The sequence below is a fragment of the Andrena cerasifolii genome, chromosome 15 (genome assembly GCF_050908995.1).
Source record: "Andrena cerasifolii isolate SP2316 chromosome 15, iyAndCera1_principal, whole genome shotgun sequence".
Lineage (NCBI taxonomy): Eukaryota > Metazoa > Arthropoda > Insecta > Hymenoptera > Andrenidae > Andrena > Andrena cerasifolii.
In genome coordinates, this window is record NC_135132.1 from 7,810,663 (window position 1) to 7,829,938 (window position 19,276).

The following is a 19,276-nucleotide window of genomic DNA, read 5'->3' on the forward strand; positions in this document are numbered from 1 at the left end:
AATCTTCACACAGAAATATTAAAACCAACAGTGTAAATCCCCTTCAAATAAGAGGTTCAAAAAGCAGAAAAAATTCAAAGTAAAATAACACGAAACTCCTTCCACAAGTCTGCAAACTACCCCCTACCCTGCATCCCCAGAATACAACTAAAACCCATCACAATCACAATTTTCAAATTTAAATTTTCCGCATGAAAAACCCTCGAACCCACCACCCCTCCACTCGAAGCACCCAAAACCACCTACCAAAAATCTCACCCACCCCCGAAGGGTGTCCAAGACACCGTCTACCGCACCCCACTACCGAAAATTCCACCCGAGTCCACGGTGCCCATGTTGGTGCCATGGGAGCGGAGCTTTTCCATCGAGGATCGACTTTGCCAGCCACGTAGCCGCTCGAGGCTCGTTACCCGGGGTATAGTGTAACACCCCCGCTGGTGGAAGGCGGCTAGCACTCCCTCTGCGACGCCGCGACGCTGTCGTCAACAGCACTGACGTTCCGATGCACACGTGCCGTGTGCAAACCCCTGGCTATGACTAGGACGGCCACGACGCGAGAACAGCCATTCGAATCCAGTATTAGTGCGGTGTAGAGTGCTTCTTGGTGTTTCTAAGCCTGACGCCTGCCTCCTCCCCGAGTTTCCATTCTTGAGTGACCGTCGAGCGATAACGGTGGTGAGTACGCCCAGACAGACAGTGATAACGGAGGATCGGCTGCTCCCGAAGGATCGTTACATTCGCGCGACACATGGGCCAGGACGTTTGCCATGTTATTTGGCTGGCCCTGGGATTGGAGGCCCTCGATGGTAGAATTTCGGAGGATTGAGGAGGACTATGGGAGTGCTGGGTCTAGTAGCAAAAAGTTTCCGCTTCTTCTGGGAGATTCTGTAGATTTCTTGTATGCCACTGGTGCGTGAGCGAGGGATGGGAAAGTGGAACCCAGTTTTTGGGCCTTCAGTAGGCTGGGGACCGATTTTGAGGAATGCACTTAACTATGCTTTGGAGTAAGCTACTGTTTCTGAGGCTTTCCTTGGCTCTTCCTATTCCGTGATTCATGAGAGTTTTTTTTTTAATTGGTTCCCCTTTTTTACACTGATTTAATGGCTTCGTGCTAGTGGTGAGGGATTAAAGGGTTGATTTTTGATAGGTGGTTTGTTTCGTGGAATTGTTTGGAGACTTTAAGGGGTTTTAGTATAGAATACGAATTTTGCAAGTGTGGTCGTTGGAAAGGTCACACTTTTGAGTTAATCGACCAGGGGTGGAAGTCTTGAAGTATTTCGAGGGGAAGCCCACCTGTACCGGGGGCTACGTTTAATCCTCGCCTCGAAGAACAGAGCCAGGTGGTCTGTTCAGTTAAATTCACGTGGAATTCCATGAAATTTGAGATGGACCAGATTTAGTATACACGGGGGTGGCACCACTCCCTCAGAGTGTTATGATGTAATAGCGGAGATACGAGCAAACACAAACGCTAGAGAATATCTGTTGCACTTCGAGAAGCTTTCTGCTTACAGAGACTGAAAACCTAAATTAAATTCGGAGAAGTTTAAATTTCGCACCCTTATCGGAAACAAAATTAACAGAAAAATAATTAAGAATATTTCAAGAACGTCAATTCATTAAGTCATGAATTAAAAAATCAGTGGCGAGCTAGGTCTGGACAGCCAAAGACTATTAATAAATCAGATTAATCAGAAATCATCCCTCGAATTTTGCACAGATTCTCAAAGAACATTTTTCGAAGAGTTTGGAAAGCTTCGGGTATTTTGTCGCTGCCGTCGACTTCTTCGAAATCAGAAGTCAAGTAGGAAGCGAATGTTTTCTTTTTGGTTCGAATCTATCGCATCGACTCTATGGAAAAGACACGAGGATGTGCAGGTGTCGTAGGTAGGGGTAATGGCGTCCGAGTTGTCGAGAATCTAGCACCTTCCCTAATACGGCTTCGCGAGCCGGCTCGCGTCTGCACGGATATAGAATCCTCCGTCTCTCTTGCTACTCCCTCGTGGTAACACTAGCGTCTCTACTAAAATACTGTGTTGCTACTCCACTTGCCGCAGCGGCCGGTAACCAAAACTTACTTGTTCCTGGACTTCAACTTTTTCTCCGACACCTGGCGGAATCACTTTGTACCTGGAGCACATTTTACGATGAGATTCGGGGACTTTTAGAGCCGGCCTATTGTGATTTATTTAATTTTTGGGGAAGGCGGTGGCTCTAGAGCAGTTTTTGTGATGGGATTGGGAGGGTTTAGAGTCACTCTGTTGTGATCGCTATATTTTCTCCAAATTTTATTTTTTTTGTAGTGTATTTGGATAACACTTTGTGGGATAATGAGAGTAGGGTAGTTTTTGTGACTGGGGTAGAGTCACTCTGTTGTGATTGCTATATTTGGTCGAAATTTTAAATATTTTATACGGCTCGTAGTGTACTTTGATAATATTTTGTGGGATAATGAGAGTAGGGTAGTTCTTGTGATGGGATTGAGGGATAAGTTAGAGTCACTCTGTTGTGATTGCTATATTTTGTCCAAATGTTAAATATTTTATAGGGCTCGTAGTGTATTTTGATAATATTTTGTGGGATAATGAGAGTACGGTAGTTTTTGTGATGGGATTGAGGGATGGGTTAGAGTCACTCTGTTGTGATTGCTATATTTGCTCCAGATTTTAATCTTTTTGTAGTGTATTTTGATAATATTTTGTGGGATAATGAGAGTAAGGTAGTTTTTGTGATGGGGGTAGAGTCACACTGTTGTGATTGCTATATTTCATCCAAACTTTAAATATTTCGCAGGATGCGTAGCGTGTTTTGATAATATTTTGTGGGATAATGAGAGTAAGATAGTTTTTGTGATGGGATTGTGGTGGAGGGAGGATAGAGTCATCCTGTTGTGATTGCTATATTAGCTTTGAATTTTAAGTTTTCTGTAATTTGTGGTGGGATAATGACTCTAGAGTAGTTTTTGTGATCAGATAAGGGAATCTAGAGCCACCCTGTTCTGAGCGCTATACAATACTAAACCCAACTCCACCTTTTTCTAATACTTCACACAGAAACTGTGATTCCGCAGAACCCTTTGTGATTAGACTATAAAATTCTTAGAGTAACCCTATCGCCATTACTGTTTCTGCACTCAGCGTTAATTCTTTACCATTACTTCACAAAAATTCTCTAGCTCTAAAATTCTTTTTGTGATCCCCACTACTTTCAATTTCACCAGTCACGTGACTAAACCCTCAATCTTGTTCTACCCTTTCACAAGACTACTGTGTTTGCAGGTCTCGTGGAGTTTTAACGATTTTATACCACTTTATTCTACAGTAATATCATTCATTCATTCATTCATTTCATTCAGGCAAGACACTCAAAGAATTATGGGGGATGAAAATTTTAACTCCCACGATTTTCGGAATATTTTATGCCCTTTCTGTCACTACGACGACTAATATTATCACCCACCTAAAGGATAATTATTCATGGATCTTTGAAAATCGGTCTGGGCTGACCTTAAGGTTCTACCAGAGTTTCTAAAATCTTTATCATTTCGTTAACGTTACGCTATCATTGTTGAACGAAAAATTTAAGTGCAATTCAGAGGAAAATTCCTAGATCTCTTCTAGATTCGATGTTCCATTTTTCTGCTTCTCATCGACTTTCTTCTTCTTCGTCTTCTTCTCCTGTTTCCAAGTATTTCTGCCTAAATACAAGCTGAGACACAGACTGGCCACAAAAATAGACTCCTTCACCAAGAGTAGAAGACTGAAACTGTTTACGTTCCTCGGGAGAAGTTAGGTAATCGCAAGCCGATTTGCCGACGTTAACATTCTTTTCTCCCCGTAACCCCTTAGAAATTCCCCGTTGCCCACAAACTAGCGAATAAAAAATTCTCAAAAATACTCTCAGCTTAAAAATGAATTCTTAATAAATATTTTACGAATCATTTCTCTCATTCCCTATCTGTAAATTAATTTACTTAAATTTCGAATAAAAAAATGCATAATAATCCTCCATTTTCCAAAATGAGATATTTCTAAAAATTCGGCTTTTCGAATTTTCGAAAGTAGAAACAAATGGACGCGTAATTTTTTTTTATAAAATTTTTATACTTTTTCTCGTTGATCTTCAGAACTTTCTGGAGTTCCTTGGCCAAGCACCGAGGTCCGATTGCGAAAATAGTCACGGTTGTCGACGGCAAGTGGGAAACCACGAATTCTTTAGGTTTTAGTCAGCAGACGGTTAAGTAACCGCAAGACGCGCTGCTATTCCAGCGATGGCCTCGCGTATTTTCAACAGATCGTTTGTTCTGGGCCTCGGACATTCGCGAAGGATCGTTTCAAAACAAATAAAACACCAATTTCTCACTGGGGTTAAACTGCGCCAAGAATGAAATGCAAAATCAGCTTTCCGAAGTATCCCCTTAATTGTAATTAACTGAAAATCCGTCTGTATTAAATAAATAACGCGATTGGCTTCGGAAAAATAGCTCATGCTTGTAGAAAAAGATAAATTACATCGAAAACGTGAAATGCAATTTTTTTCTACGACGCTTAGTTTTGGAGAAAAAAAAACTTTGAAAAATATGCGCGGCGTATATTCTCAATCAATGCGCTCTATATCGATTCAATTCATTTCTCCACGCGCTTCTACTGCTTTTAAATACAAAATATGGCGACTTAATTAGATTAAAATAGTACTTCGAAATTTATTAAAATAAATTTCGAATTCCAACCGGACCTGCTGCGCCCGTTTTTCAAACTCGATTTCCTCCGAAACAAAGGGTCGTACGGGAAAACTTTATTCCACATTTTCGGTCCATTTTTGAGCGCGGAACAATTTCCATTCGCGCTTGACTACCCACTTTACAATTTTGTGACGATATCACAAGCAACCGGCTAGAGGGGAAATTATTTATTCTACCTCAGATATTTCTCAGATCTTTGATAGTTCCGACAGTGACGCATGTTCTTTCTCTTTTCCAGTATAAACAAAAATGCCTTTCAAACCAGTAGAACACCCCAAGTGTCCCAAATGCGGCAAATCCGTGTACGCCGCGGAAGAACGAGTTGCCGGAGGCCTGAAATGGCACAAGATGTGCTTCAAGTGCGGTAAGTGTCCAAGCCAACACCTCGGATCACTTTAACAAAATATTTAAATACCATCAGAAGTGGATCCCTAACAAATTTGTCTATTAAAAAAAATTCTGACGAACTCGCTTCGTCGATTTTTAATTCTCGAACGTCACAAGTGAAATCCTTGGGCCTACTGGCTAGGCAACTAAATAATTATCAGTTCGCAAAGGCGAAGAAAATAACACGGTATCCGTCGACGAGTTGTCGGGGCGCGTGCGTTGCGCAAAACACCATCGGGCTTTTTAAATTTAGACGCCTCTATAAATAAGGTTTATGCCCGTCCCGGATGGGTTTGTCTTGGCCTTAATTAGTTTTGCGTGCCAGCCAGAAATCAATTGGGACCACCCAGCGCGAAGGTGCAACGACCCGCGTCGACGGTTTTACAAAAATTCCTACTTTGCTATCATCCCCCGAAATAGGACGCCACCCCTTCCGAACCACCGAGTACACACTTTCGCGCCGAGGACCCGCCCGGAAATAAGCTGCATGGATAATTCGTGCGATTAATATCGCCCGCACGGTGGTATTTTCAAAAGTGTGCGCGCCCGTTGCCAGCGGCCCGAATTTTGAATAAAAAATGATCGCTATTCGCGGCATTGTCAATTCGCCGAGGGAGCAGCGACGTGTAAGCGAAAGACGGATTCGCGTGAATCGAGAATAGCGGGCCAGTGTTTCAGTTTCGTCGAGGCTGACGCGAGGAACGGTGGTTACGTCGATGTTTGGACGTTTTCTAAAAGTTAAACGTTCCCTAATTTGTTGCACGGTGGGAGTATATAAAGGGAATTTGAGAAATAACGTGACTGGGGTCTTAGGGAAGTTTATGGGGAGCTACCGAACCAATGTGCCTGGACGCATTTTTGTATTTGTCGGAATTGGTTTTGTGAAAAAAAAAAAATTTATTTAATTTTTTTATTAATAATAAATTTATTATTAACATTAAAATTGATAAGGATAGGTTGCGCGAGAGAATCTAGAGTACACGAGGAGGAAAAAAGATATGCACTGTCTGGGGACTTTAACCGCTAGAAAGGCCACCGGACCAAGGTGCCGGGAGCGTTTTTCCCGATTTCTCGAAAACTCGCGCGGTAGAAACGTCAACACCGCTGGCACTAATTCTAAAGCTTCAAAGTAATCTCCGCATCCACAAAGATAAGCCCACGAAGGGCCTTTTTTTAAAAAAAAAAACGGTCCCCGAGCTCGGACCCAACGGTGCCCAGAATGCCGTAGCCAACGAACGGTGTCTGTGTTCCAGGTCTCTGCGGCAAACTGCTCGACTCGACAAACTGCACCGAGCACGAGGGTGAACTATTTTGCAAAATGTGCCACGGTCGCAAGTTCGGCCCTAAAGGATACGGCTTCGGTGGAGGCGCTGGTTGCCTGTCCATGGATCAGGGCGAGCACTTGAAGAGTAGCGAGTGAGTGCACCTGACGTCGTCCGACCCTCCCCCCTCTCTGTACCACCACCCCCTAGCCCCTGTGTCCAACCCCACCCCCCACCCCTCCCCGTAACAAAAAGGAAAAAGAAAAGGAATTCTCTCCAGTTCGTTTGTGACCACCTGTCCCCGTAATGAATGGGCCGTTGCGGGCCGTGCGAACCGAAACTAGTAATTCGGATCGAACCACATCGAGCCAGCCTAAGATCCAACAGCACGAATCCTCTTCTTGGGTACGGATATACCGTATCCTGAGGAACGTAATCGGAAGGAGCGGCAGCCCAATCAGAACCCGAGGAACCGAGAGCATGCGTCTGCGTATATATATGTGTACACAGCATCGCCGATCTGTAAATCCACCCCCGTACCTCACGACACCAAAAACACCCTCCGAACGACCGCTATAAAGACCGGCATTACTTTTCGTTTGTACCCCATAGAATTCTGTCTCTTGTCGGAGCTCCGCGTCACCGCGAGCCGGCTTCTCGTTCTCGATACTCCCCTCCCCGATTTATTTTCTCTCGTTTGTCTGGCCCTCCTTTTTGTGACTTCTCTCACCCCCACTCCCCTACCAGGCCCCTCACCGTCCTCCGCTCCACGATCCTCTCGTCGTCCATCGACGCCAACAGCGATGATGATGGCGATGGTGATGGCAACATCGACGACGACGACGACGTTATAATAATGTTAATTAACTTGTGTTTAATCTAGTCGACTATTCTTCTTCTTCTACTTCTACTTGTTTCTCTTCTTTTTTTTTTCTTTTTTGGTTCGTTGGTCACGTTTTATCTTTGCCCCCAACCCACCCCCTCAACCCCTGTTTCTCTCTCTATCTCTCTCTCTCTCTCTCTCTCACACACACACACAGTTGTCTTCTTTTATCTCTCTCGTTCTGTTCCTCTTGTTTTGTTTTCTTGTTGTCTCACACGGGCCTGCCCCACTTTTTTTTTTCTTTTCTCACTCCCGCGCGCCCCGGCGCGCCCGTTTACGAACTACTGTTACGATTGCATATGTGTCTACCCTTTCTCGTTTCTTTTATGCGATTACTACTACCTACTACTACTTACTACTACATTACTCTAGTTTATAGAATCATTTGTACCATCTGTAATAAGTGCCATTAAAAGACGAAAAAAGGGAAAGAAAAAAAAAAACAGAAGAATCTGGTGTTCTTCATTGACGATACAGCGGCGTACTTTCTCGCATAGACGGTCGGACAAAAATGTTGCCGTCATCCGGGGTGGGTGGGCGGTTCTGTTCGGCGCGTCGGAACCAACCGGTTACTGTGGTACAGTGATTCAGGAGAATAAATTGATCGTGCCTCGGAATTGTCCGGAACATTTTTGACCCACTGTGCATGCACGATACACACCCACTTAGATGTACGTGTAGCTCCTTTAAAAAAAAAAAAAAAAAAACCAAAAGAAAAAAATAGCGAAAAAAAGAGAAGAAAAGAGAAATAACGAACCCCCGTCGGACCTGGCATCGACGACTAAAACCAATAAGAGGGAAAACTAACCACGGCCAAGGGGTTGATGGAAACGCGAGAGTGAACGCACGAGTTCGCCTCGCGAGCGCCAGGTTACGTCCTCGTGAATAATACCCACCCCTCGAGCCTCCCAAAAACCGCCCGCACCCCCTATCTCTCTCTCTCTCTATCTCTCTGTCTCTAAGAAAGAATCGAAAGAAAGTACAAGAAAAAAAAAGAAAAGAAAAGAAAGAAACAAAGTCAAACACCCTCGTACCCCCGCCAGCCCCGCTGAGTGCGAGCCAACCGGAGGCCCATTGAACAATATATGCTGTCGCTTTATCACGAGCCTGTGCGCAACCCCTCGTGATAAAGGGAAGTAGCGAGTAACCAAAGAAAATGGTGAGCACCGAGTCAGATTCCACCTCTCTCTCTCTCTCTCTCTCTCTTTCTCTCTGACATCTCTATCTCTCTCTCTCTCTCTCTATCTCTCTCTGCCTCTCTCTCTCTATCTCTTTCTTCTGCCTCACTGTCCGCGTGTTATTGAACAAGAGAACGAGCTTACTTTGGTTTTCTGTTTCATTTTTTTTTTCCTCCCCTTACTTTTCCAGATTTTTTTTTACTACTTTACTTTTTCTCTGTCACCGTCACTGCCTCTGTATCTCTACGGTTTCTCGATCCGCACACCTGCACGGCCTCTCGTACCTTGTTTCGAAACACGTAACCCCGTAACCCTGCTAACAACGTTAACTCTATGGGTGCTTCGACAGTGCGCGCGCGCGCGCTTCACACACTGAGACACACGTCCAGGCGTAGAGACGAAGGAAACACCGTCAGTAGTGCTTCCAGCTGGCGCCCACGATCATTTTCGAATACCCGCCCCCGCCCTACCCCGCCACCCTTTCAACAGCTACTGTTCTCTCTCCCCTGTTTTTTCTGCTTTTTTTTTTAGACACGACTTTCTTTCTCTTTCACATCTTTCTTCCACCTGTTCCACTCTATCTATCTCTCTCTTTCTTTCTTTCTTTCTGTCTGTCTCTCTCTCTGTTCCCACTTCTTTTTTTCTCCGAGTAAAACGTATTATTTATTTATTGTCGCACACGATCCGCTTCTTGGCTCTCCTCTCGGGGCTCGGCGGAAGCCACTTGCGTGGCTGCAAAGGGGAAAAGGGGATACTAACCGACTACTAACCCGTCGCCTAACACTCTAACCTCTTTCTAGTTTCTCTTAATTTTTTTTATTTTTTTTTTTGAGGTTGTTCTTCTGCAAACGATTTTCTGGCGATCGTTTTTCTTTTTCCTACCTTCTCTCGACGTCGAACGGCGAGGGTGGAAGTGCCCGAGGGTCCTGGGCGTTCGGCCTACCGCCATTCGCTGAGCGCGCCTGCGGCTCGCCGTTCGACGCGCCTTCTTCTTTTTTTTTTTGCCGTGGTGTTTTTGGACTATTTTGCTTCTCCCCAGGTGGTTCCCAACCCCCTCGCGCCAAACGCCCCCCCGTTCACCAAGCGTCAGCTCGTTTCGCGATCATTAGAGAGCATCCGCCGTAGCACGAAATGAAAGCTCCGACGGTCCCAAGGGGAGAGAGTCCTCCGGGGTGGTAGTTTTGCGCGTCGCTTTGGGAATCACCGTTTTCCAGCGAGGAGAGGAGGAGTGGATCACTATAACGGGCGAATTTCTAGGGAGCTCGCGCGAGGATCGAACGCGGTGTTGGAACCACGCGTCATCGCGAAGGCGCCGGAAGGAGAGGGCTGCCCCCGATGCGGAGGCTTCGTGTACGCCGCGGAGCAGATGCTGGCCCGAGGAAGGGTGAGTCTCCTCCCTGAAAATCGGTCGCCATTTCTCACGAGGACTCTAGTTTAACGACCTTGGTGCCGCGAGATACCGTACCCGGTTATATCACGCGGCCGGCAGACACCGGCCGGGCTATTTCTGGCGGCGGCGGTCTTATTTCCGCGGGCGAAACTCGACACGCCATCGGCGGGGGGGTTGTAAACAGCCCGTGAAATTCCGGGCGTTATTAATCGACGGTAGCTGCCGCTCGGACACCCAGAGGACTCCTCTAAATCTTGCTTCAAAGACGACTAATCCTGACCGCTCCGGAGTAGGGATAGGCGCTTCACCTGGGGTGCTTCGTTTGGCACGAACCCACTGAAACAGCGGCTCGACCGACTCGTGGCTGATTTGGCTCATCTATCTGACCCCAGGAAGCATGAGCGGTACGGGGTACCGTTGGTAGGATCCTCGCCCACAACGTGAAATGGTCAGGAGTGGCTGTCGATCGAGGGATATCGATCGCGGCCTCTCTAAAATTAAACGCACAGGCGGCTGACACGGTGCCAGGGGCTCGTGGACCGCGACGTGCCTCCGCGATCTTAACGTATGACGAAACGCGTAATTTCATAACAATGAGGGGGAAAGAAGCACGGCGAGAGGAGGAACAGGGGCAGCGCGATGATTCCGGCGGGTTCGCGGCTTGTTGCCGTTGGGTGCTCGCCCAGAAGCTTTTCCTGTCTCCGTCGAGCTTGGCAGACCACCAACTGGCTGACTCTCTCCGCGCACGATGTTGGAAAATAACTTGGAGCGAGAGACTCCGACGTGGATTAGGCCGATGGAGGCTAATTGCCCTCCCCAGGCTGCTGCCAATCTGTCGTTCCGTCGACGGGAGCAGATATAGCGCTGTTGGTCGCTTGTGTGAGGGCTGGCTAAAGTGTAGCTCCTAGTGGAGAGGAGGGGGAGATGAGGGTGGATTTTGGTTTGAGTAAACTTCGGGTATTGAGCATCGTGAATTTTTAAGGAAGCATATTTTAGAATTTTTTGGGCTAGTCCGAGTCTTTGATTTAAACGAGGAGGAAATTAAGGGGGATCAAGGGTAGATGGAATGTGTTACTTTGATAAATTCACGTTGTATTCTTACTATTTCATTCAACCGATTTACAATTGAAAGTCCTGCACTCGTGAACCTCCACGTCCGTCCATTGACGGAGCATTCTACTGTCAGTGCAACGAGCCAAATTCCTCTAGAGTATAACAATGAGTGAAGTGATCTTTGGCAGAGAGAATTGGTTACTGTCGTTGCTTGAAATCGGTCTGTCTCTTTGTTAGCGATCTTAGAACTCTTCTAAATTATACTTAGTTAATGCTATAATTACGGCTGTCACTCTTTGTCTATTCACGTGGCCAAAATAACCGAGGAAGGTAACTTTCACGATGAGCAATATGAAGCATATACGGTGGGGTGTAATTTGTGGTTCAATCAACATTAAGCCACGTTCCTACGTGTGCGATGATGCAAAAGAAACTTAGAGCAAATTAAAGCTGAAGAAGCTTAAGGCTATTTTTGTCGACCTAAAACGGGGGTTTGTCTAAAAAAGGTTCTGTTAATTAATAATAAACAGAAATTATATTGATGCAACACAGTGATTCTCTAATAAATATTTTAGTTTCTAAAAGCAACGTCTGGGAAGCTCGACTGTACTCTGCGCAGCGCACTGCGCACACGTGGGATCGCGGCTTTAGCCACGTACTCGAGCCCAGGCACCCTGCAATATTCAAACCGAATTTCCTCGAAAACGAAAGGTCGTAGGCAAAAACTTCTTTCTACACTTTCGACTCACTTTTCCACGAAGAATCATTTCCCCTTAGTCTCAACGCCGGATATTATTATCCACCCCTTATAATACAGCCCCAAAGTAAACATACCTGAAAATATTCAGAAGAACGTTCAGGAGGAGCTACAAATTGCTTGTAAATTCCTGTTTACCACGAAATTCGTGGGCTAATGCCAATTGGAGGCACCTCAGGACGATAAATACGGGATACACGCGACGAAATTAAATTACAACCCTCCTCGAGTTGGCGAGCAAGTTTGTTTTCAATATTAAAGTTCGACGAACTGTGAAGAACCTATCGCGGCACCAAGGATCCCCCAATCGAATCGATTGCCTGAGAACAATTCGCCTGTCGTCGGGCGCATCATGGTTATTCCTGCTTCTTGTGATTAGGCTTTCCATAAGTCATGCTACAAGTGCAAAGTCTGTCACCGGTCTCTGGACTCGACGCTTCATTGCGATGGTCCTGATCGCGAGATATATTGTCGAGGTATCATTTTTGCAGTCCAAGCAGTCTACTGTTTTTTCCCCGCCATTTTTTTGCGTGGCTCGTTCGTGAATATCGTCCACGTGTAACGGGATTGTGCCCCACTCGTTGCCCCACAGTACCCTCTGTTCTGCCTGTCTTTCTCGTGATGGTCCTTCGTTACTCGCGAACCCATTTCATCCAAACTTCTTTCACACACACTGGCGCAAAGTGTTTTGCATATTTTTGTCGACGAGACCGAAGGAAGCCCCCTCAGAACGCGAAGATGACATTCAACACCTTTTCTTGGCCTGGGAAGGCTCCTCCCCCAACACAGTATACTACCTTTGTTACCATTTTCGTCCCCAAAAGGTGTTCGTTCTATTACGATGGTGGATTATGGGTTGTTCGACGATTTTAGAGCTGGGATTGTTTAACATTTAAGACATAATATTTGATCGTGAACTTCTTTATTAATTATGGAAGAATTTTTATGTGAAAAGGGGTAGAAACGAGTGACGCGCCATTTTTTCAAAATTCTTCACAAATTGTTATTTAAAAAATTATAAGATGGTTGCTGCGACTTGGACTTCGAATTTAGATTAGATATGCGTTTAAGTAGTTGTTGTCAAGGATGTAATGGTAAACTGGGAATAACCATGTGTAATAGAACCGTAAAACTGATCTCTCCAAGGATTTTTAGTGACTAACACGCGAACCTTTGTGTCCCCTGCAGCAATGGCACAGGGAATGCTTTAAATGTGCCAACTGCAACAAGAGATTAGATTCCGTGAATTGCTGCGAAGGTCCTGACAAGGACATCTACTGCAAAGGTAAGGAAGCGGCACAATTATAAGAAGGGGGCATAATGCACTGGGCGTGCTCGATGAAAATACCTAAAAGTATTAGAAATATTTATTGCATCACTCTCTTTACCCAAGTAATTTTGCTCAAGATTCGTTACACATTGTTTGGATAAATAAATTTTGCAATAATATCGTCCTAATACTAATAATAAGAGAAGTATAAGTGACAACATGTTTATTCAAGTGATGCAAAAAATATTTTCAGCACTGTACATACCACCCCCAAAATATGAAATTAATTAAAAAGCACAAGTGTAACAACTACATAGTGCCAATCAAAAAGGCTTTCCGTGCGTGGCACTCCACTTCGACAAAGGAGCAATCACAGCCCTGAGGGGGTGGTGAACCACAGAGCAATTCAATCTCCCTGAATCGATCGCGCTTGGTCACATTATGCTCCCGAGGAGTCAGGTTACCAACGAGTAATAGACAGCAAATAGCTTTAACCGATGTTCTCCGCAGTATGCTACGGAAAGAAATTCGGACCGAAGGGTTATGGCTACGGCCAGGGTGGCGGCGCCCTACAGAGCGACTGCTACGCCAATGGGTGGGTTTTCAGAACGGAGACTGAGGCGGGAACACACGAGAGAAATCCCGCCTCGGCTTCTACACTCTCACTATATATGATGCGCTTGTCTGCTTAACAGCTTGCTATCCGAAGAAATTCGGTCCGCGAGGTATTGGCCACGCTGGGGTTATGTGGATCGGGCTGCAGTGCGATATTGAGGACGAGGGGTACGCGCCCCCCCATAATTATGCTATATTCCACTTTCGCCAACTCTGTGTGTGTGTGCGCGTGTGTGTGGGTTTGCCCGTGTGCCCGTCGATTTCGAGACAGCCCTGTTTCTTTCGACTAATCCTCACGGAAAATGGAGGCTCTAATTGCATACCAGAGGAGTTTGGGTACGAGGGGGAGTGGAAGACTTTGACAGCGGAGGGTGAAAGTAATGCAAAGGTGATAGGGGTTGCGTGAAATTTAATATGAGACGTTCTGTTTATCTGTGTCTACCTGTAGTGTAGCTTCTTGTTTCCTCGGAGTTTTACAATTCTGTGTTCCACCGATGACGGGAAATAGGGTGTTTTGAAATTTAGGGAAATTGGCGCGGTGTAATGATTGTTTGCGTCAAGGGGAATCGAAAAGTCCTTTACCGTTTTTCAATCTGACCCTTCGTTTCCGAGATACGAGCGGTTGAAGTTTAAGCGCGCGCTGGGACTTAAAAATGGCGCCGAAAGTGGGCCCAGACTTCAGTTGCTTGTATCTCGAGAACGGAGCTTCGGATTAAAAAACCGTAAAGGACTTTTCGGTTCCTCTTGACATGAAGAATTTGTATGCTTTGGCTCGCCCGTTTTGGACACCCTGGATGAATAAGTCTCGTTGGCGTAATTAGGATAGTTTCTTCATAGTATAACTCTTTCTCGTAGGCTTGAAAAGCTCTTCGAATATTTTATAATAAGTGGTGTACATCGAAATAAATCCACTATACCAAAGACTTGAACCGACAATTTCGAAATTTGACAATAAAATCTTATCCTAATCGATTTCCCAGCACGTTTTCGCATTAAGTAGCATGCGAGACAGTAATCTCGTTTGGATCTTTCATTTGCAATAGCAACGAATTTCTCAACGAGTTCAATCCCCTTTTAAGATAATCATAAAGCTGCGAAAACATTTAAGAACGTCAAGTGAGCTCCATTTAACGTGCAAGTTGAAGAAATCCGGCCCACGAGTGGAAGAGCGAATGAACGAACGTTTGCATGTGTCTCTTCAAATACGGATATGTGTACATACATACACACGAATAGACGCCTTAACGCTTTGCGCTATTACTCACCCTCACAATCTATCATTGAGCCACTGAATCGTTGTCGAATACCACATTTCTCTCAAAGTAACAGACAATTATCAGAAATATTTTCAAGTCACTGTATCTTCTGTACTCAACGATTCTTTTGACGAATGGCTAGGATATGTTTATTATAACCACGAGTTCCTAACAGAAATTTGTAGTTTATACATCAACCCCGCCTCTAACTCAAATAAAAGCACGCCCCTGATATTTTATTCTCCCACCCATTCAAGAGTTTGCACCCGCCAGAGGACGAATTATTAAGCTCAGCGCTGCAATAATGAGCAGAATAATCGATGCCAATTGTAAATTCCTTTGCCGCGTTCCTCGCGGAGCCAGCGAAGCGTGAAACTTCCACCCATTTCTGCATTTTAATTACCAATCGGTATCGATCGACCCCTCATTTGCATGGGATTCGTTTCTTTGGGAATTCCCAAATGCCCCTCTCTTGTCGCACGAATGAAAATTCATAGTGAGTACACTTCGAGGAATTTAGCAGTTCAATTATACACCACCGCCTGAGAATTTAGATTCTTCTCGAGGTGGTTCAAAACTTCAAAGTCTGTCATTCGTGCGGCCAGAAAATCGAGCGTAAACGGCGGGGATAACGTGGACGCGCATATATCGAGGGATTTCTGCGCGCAGCGATGCTGCCCCTCGTACCACCGTGATCGACACCGCCGCGATCAAGGCGCCACCTGGCAAGGGCTGCCCGCGTTGCGGCGGCGTGGTGTTCGCTGCTGAACAAGTGCTGGCCAAGAACCGCGAATGGCACAGGAAGTGCTTCAAGTGCCACGACTGCACCAAGACTCTCGACTCGATCATCGCATGCGACGGGCCCGACAAAGATGTCTACTGCAAGACCTGCTACGGGAAGAAGTGGGGACCGCACGGATACGGATTCGCATGCGGATCGGGATTCTTACAGACCGATGGCCTATCGTGAGTAACTCTGTTCTTTGTTTTTGTATGATTATTTTACTAGAAGGGGGTGGTTTGGGGGTGACTAGGCAAAGGCAGGGTTGAAGGGGTCTACTCTTAGTACATTATCGCAAAACTACAAAATTAGTCAAGACTTATACCATTTATTCTACTACCTCAACGCTTAGACTGGCGTTGGCGTGTTATCACGCCGAGGGATTGGTGTCCTGATTTTGGCGCGTTTTCACGTCGATATTTTCTAGAAAATTATTGAAAGTATTGTTCCAGAGATCCCGAGTGTGCATTGTGCTGTTTCTTTCAGGGAGGAACAAATTTCGGCCAGTCGACCTTTCTATAATCCTGACACGACCTCGATTAAGGCCCCAGCTGGCCAGGGTTGCCCTCGTTGCGGTGGCATGGTGTTCGCTGCTGAGCAACAGCTAGCCAAAGGCACCATGTGGCACAAGAAATGCTTCAACTGCGCCGAGTGCCACCGGCCATTGGACTCCATGCTGGCCTGCGATGGGCCCGATAAGGAGATCCACTGTCGGTCCTGCTACAGTAAGCTGTTTGGGCCCAAAGGGTTCGGATTCGGACACACCCCGACTCTGGTCTCGACGAATGGAGATCACTGTCCCTCGTAGTAAGTTCACGAGATAAAATTTCATACTGTGGGCCTGGAATTGCCAGTTGGTAGAGGAACCAGTTTAGGGACTGCTAATTAAGGATTTAAAAGAGGGGCTTTGGTTTTATGAAGTTGAGTGGAGTTCATGGTACAGGTTGGAAAGCTGCTTTTGAGATTCTTGAAAACAATCCCCTCATTTTTCACTCCAACGTAGTATTGGTCCCTTTTTGCCAACTGAAATTTCTCAGGCCCAGAACTCCAAAACTTCAAAGTCCCAAGGTGTATTTCTTCTGGCTTCTATCAAATTATACCAATTTGGTCTGTTTTACGAACAAACCCCTCAGAACAAGGAACTAAAGCATATAGAATCTTTGAGATCAGTCCCAAAAACTTTTGGGTCCCTTGCATCAACAGAAATCTTTCAAACCCAGACCTCCAAAATTTTTCCACTAAATTTAATCAATCTAGTCTACTCTACCAACAAACTCCTCAGCCAAAGGAACTAATGCATACAGAATCTTTGGGACCAATCTTCAGTCCCACTTTTGGATTTCCTTTACCGATTAAAATCTTAAAATTAAATCCAACTCAGGACTCTCAAAATTCATAATCCCAAGGACTGTTGCTAGCTTCTACCAAATCCAGTCAACCTAACCTGTCCTACCAACCCAACCAGAGCTACCCACAGTACCTACGGACCCATCCCTTCTACCGTCCAACTACCCGCTGCAATGATTATCTCTCATGACGCACGATCTATTGCAGCATCGACTCCAAGCCCCAGGTGGGCCAGAAGCGGAGCGACGGCCACGGCTGCGCGCGTTGCGGTTACTCCGTCTACGCAGCGGAACAGATGATCTCGAAGAACCGCGTATGGCACAAGCGCTGCTTCAGCTGCGCCGCGTGCCACCGTTCGTTAGACTCGACGAATCTGAACGACGCCCCTGACGGCGACATCTACTGTCGCGGCTGCTACGGCAGAAATTTCGGGCCCAAAGGCGTTGGCTTCGGCATGGGCGCGGGCACCCTGACGATGGCCTAAAACCCTCCTTCAACAACCTAACGACATGCTCGAACCAGTCACATATATATATATATATATATAAATATAAATATAAATATAATTATATTCAAGAATCGTACACGCAAATAAATGAACACAACGCGCGCGACGAAGGGAGCTAGAGTAGCTGCCGGAGTGGCTCGTGCTGCTTTATTCGTTCGCGTGTATAGGTATGTATATGTATAGACGCCTGACTCCTCGACTAACTCCGACAAATGACGAAGAATACGCTGCTCCAAACAGGGAATAAACATCGTTTGACGACCGCGAACGCGCATACACAAACCGATTCGACCGTAACGAAGACTGCATCTACGTTTTTATCGTATCGTTGACGGACTTTCGGGGGTCGCTTGGACGATCCCTTCGACGACGTGGCGAACGAACGAGACACCCGATCACGATTATCGAACAGGCATACGTGTCGACGAACAAATTTTTATTACTTTTGTATGGCGAACAGTCGAGAGCGACGCTCGGCTTCCTCTCCCCGGGAGGCTGACCGGTGTTGGGGAATCACCGCAGGCTGGATCGACTCCCTGCAATCAGATCGAAGGCCTGCAAGGTGGATTTCGGCCAGCCGGTTCGCCTCCGCAGGAAAGGAAGCCACCGGCGTCGTTGCGAACGACATAGTACAAAGGAAAATCCGTACACCTGGAGCAACGATGCTAACGGAACGACTCGTGACGGACGGAAATGAGTGACACGCACACACAGAAATACAAGAACGATTATTTTCAATAAATGTATATTTCGAGAACGCGGGGGGAAACGAGAGAAGGAGAAACGATGGCGGTGGAGGGTTTTCCCACCCTCCCCGCGGGGATGGAAAGAGGGAAACTGTTTCGCGAAAGGTAGGGGGGTGAGGGGAAGCGGGGGGGAACATCGTTTCGACGGCACACGACATTCCAATTGTCAGATCGCAAGGGCGCGTCGAAGGAAAAGTGATCGTCGAGCGGAGCCTCGGGACGGGGCCAACGCCCGTAGCATTTACATTACAAAAATAGCTTGAGATATCGCGAGGGGCGGTATTCGATTAACGTTCAGACGCTGGTGATAGACCTCCGAAGACCGGAAAGCAGACCCCGTTCACGAGCGTTTCCGGTCCCCGTGGTCTCCCCCGCGCGCCAACCCCCGCTTCCCCAGCAAAAGGTGGTAACGATTCTGTTTGGTCAAACGATCTTTAACTAGCCGCGTGAAGATGCCGTGAGACGGTCAACGAATGCACGAGAATAGCGATTAATCATAGCGACCATTGTGTAAAATAAATATTTTTCGATTTATAACACGCTGGCTGGTTCATTCGACACCCCCGCGACGAGATTGCTTGAAGACTCGAACGCTCGTCAATTCTCCTCCCACGATTTATGCATCGATCCTTGGGGATGGGATTCTAAACGGTTTCCCATAACCTTGCAAATTTTATGAAGCCTTGGAGGGTCGGGAGGGGCTTTTCAGTTTCGAATGTCCAGTGGTTTGCTTTTGTTTCTTCTGGTTTGAGTACGAGGATTCCTATAAGGTAAGTATAAGTAGATTATTCGATTTTATTATTGAGGCTTCAAGACTTTTAAACTTATTTTAATTTCAAACTGCCTCAAACTCTCTCAAACAGCCTCAAACTCTCTCAAACAGCCTCAAACTCTCTCAAACAGCCTCAAACTATCTGAAAAACTCTCCAATCCCGTATTACTGATTTGTTGAGAGCATTTGCAAGGCACGGCCCCAAAGTCCCGCTACTACGGACCCCCAAGAATCGATATTTGGACAGATAAGTTTTCCTTCGAGCACACGAGGAACGACTACTTACTAAAGTCGCGACTCCTGCCTCCTTCGTCCCCTTCCTTCCAACTT

General features: G+C 46.1%; 1 protein-coding gene across 2 annotated transcripts; it reads left to right on the forward strand.

The window, feature by feature from the left end:
* The first annotated feature begins 518 nt into the window (after positions 1–518).
* On the forward strand, positions 519–18,711 carry LOC143376977 (muscle LIM protein Mlp84B). 2 transcript variants are annotated; one of them, XM_076827823.1, is made up of 9 exons: positions 519–675; positions 4,980–5,105; positions 6,382–6,544; positions 9,709–9,835; positions 12,840–12,936; positions 13,432–13,516; positions 15,462–15,758; positions 16,060–16,380; positions 17,128–18,711. In XM_076827823.1, exons 2-9 carry the CDS (start codon positions 4,991–4,993, stop codon positions 17,402–17,404), a joined length of 1,482 nt encoding a protein of 493 aa, XP_076683938.1. In that variant the 5' UTR covers positions 519–675; positions 4,980–4,990; the 3' UTR covers positions 17,405–18,711. The 2 variants fall into 2 exon arrangements, with proteins under 2 accessions (XP_076683938.1, XP_076683939.1); XM_076827824.1 differs by lacking the exons at positions 15,462–15,758; positions 16,060–16,380; positions 17,128–18,711 and adding an exon at positions 13,617–13,704.
* The last annotated feature ends 565 nt before the right edge of the window (positions 18,712–19,276 follow it).

Excerpts from the sequence above, each read along its gene's own strand:
- LOC143376977 (XM_076827823.1), top strand. The coding sequence starts at position 4,991 with ATGCCTTTCAAACCAGTAGAACACCCCAAGTGTCCCAAATGCGGCAAA. Across the intron at positions 12,937-13,431 it reads CAAGGACATCTACTGCAAAG|TATGCTACGGAAAGAAATTC; the intron begins GTAAGGAAGCGG and ends TGTTCTCCGCAG. Across the intron at positions 15,759-16,059 it reads TTACAGACCGATGGCCTATC|GGAGGAACAAATTTCGGCCA; the intron begins GTGAGTAACTCT and ends TGTTTCTTTCAG.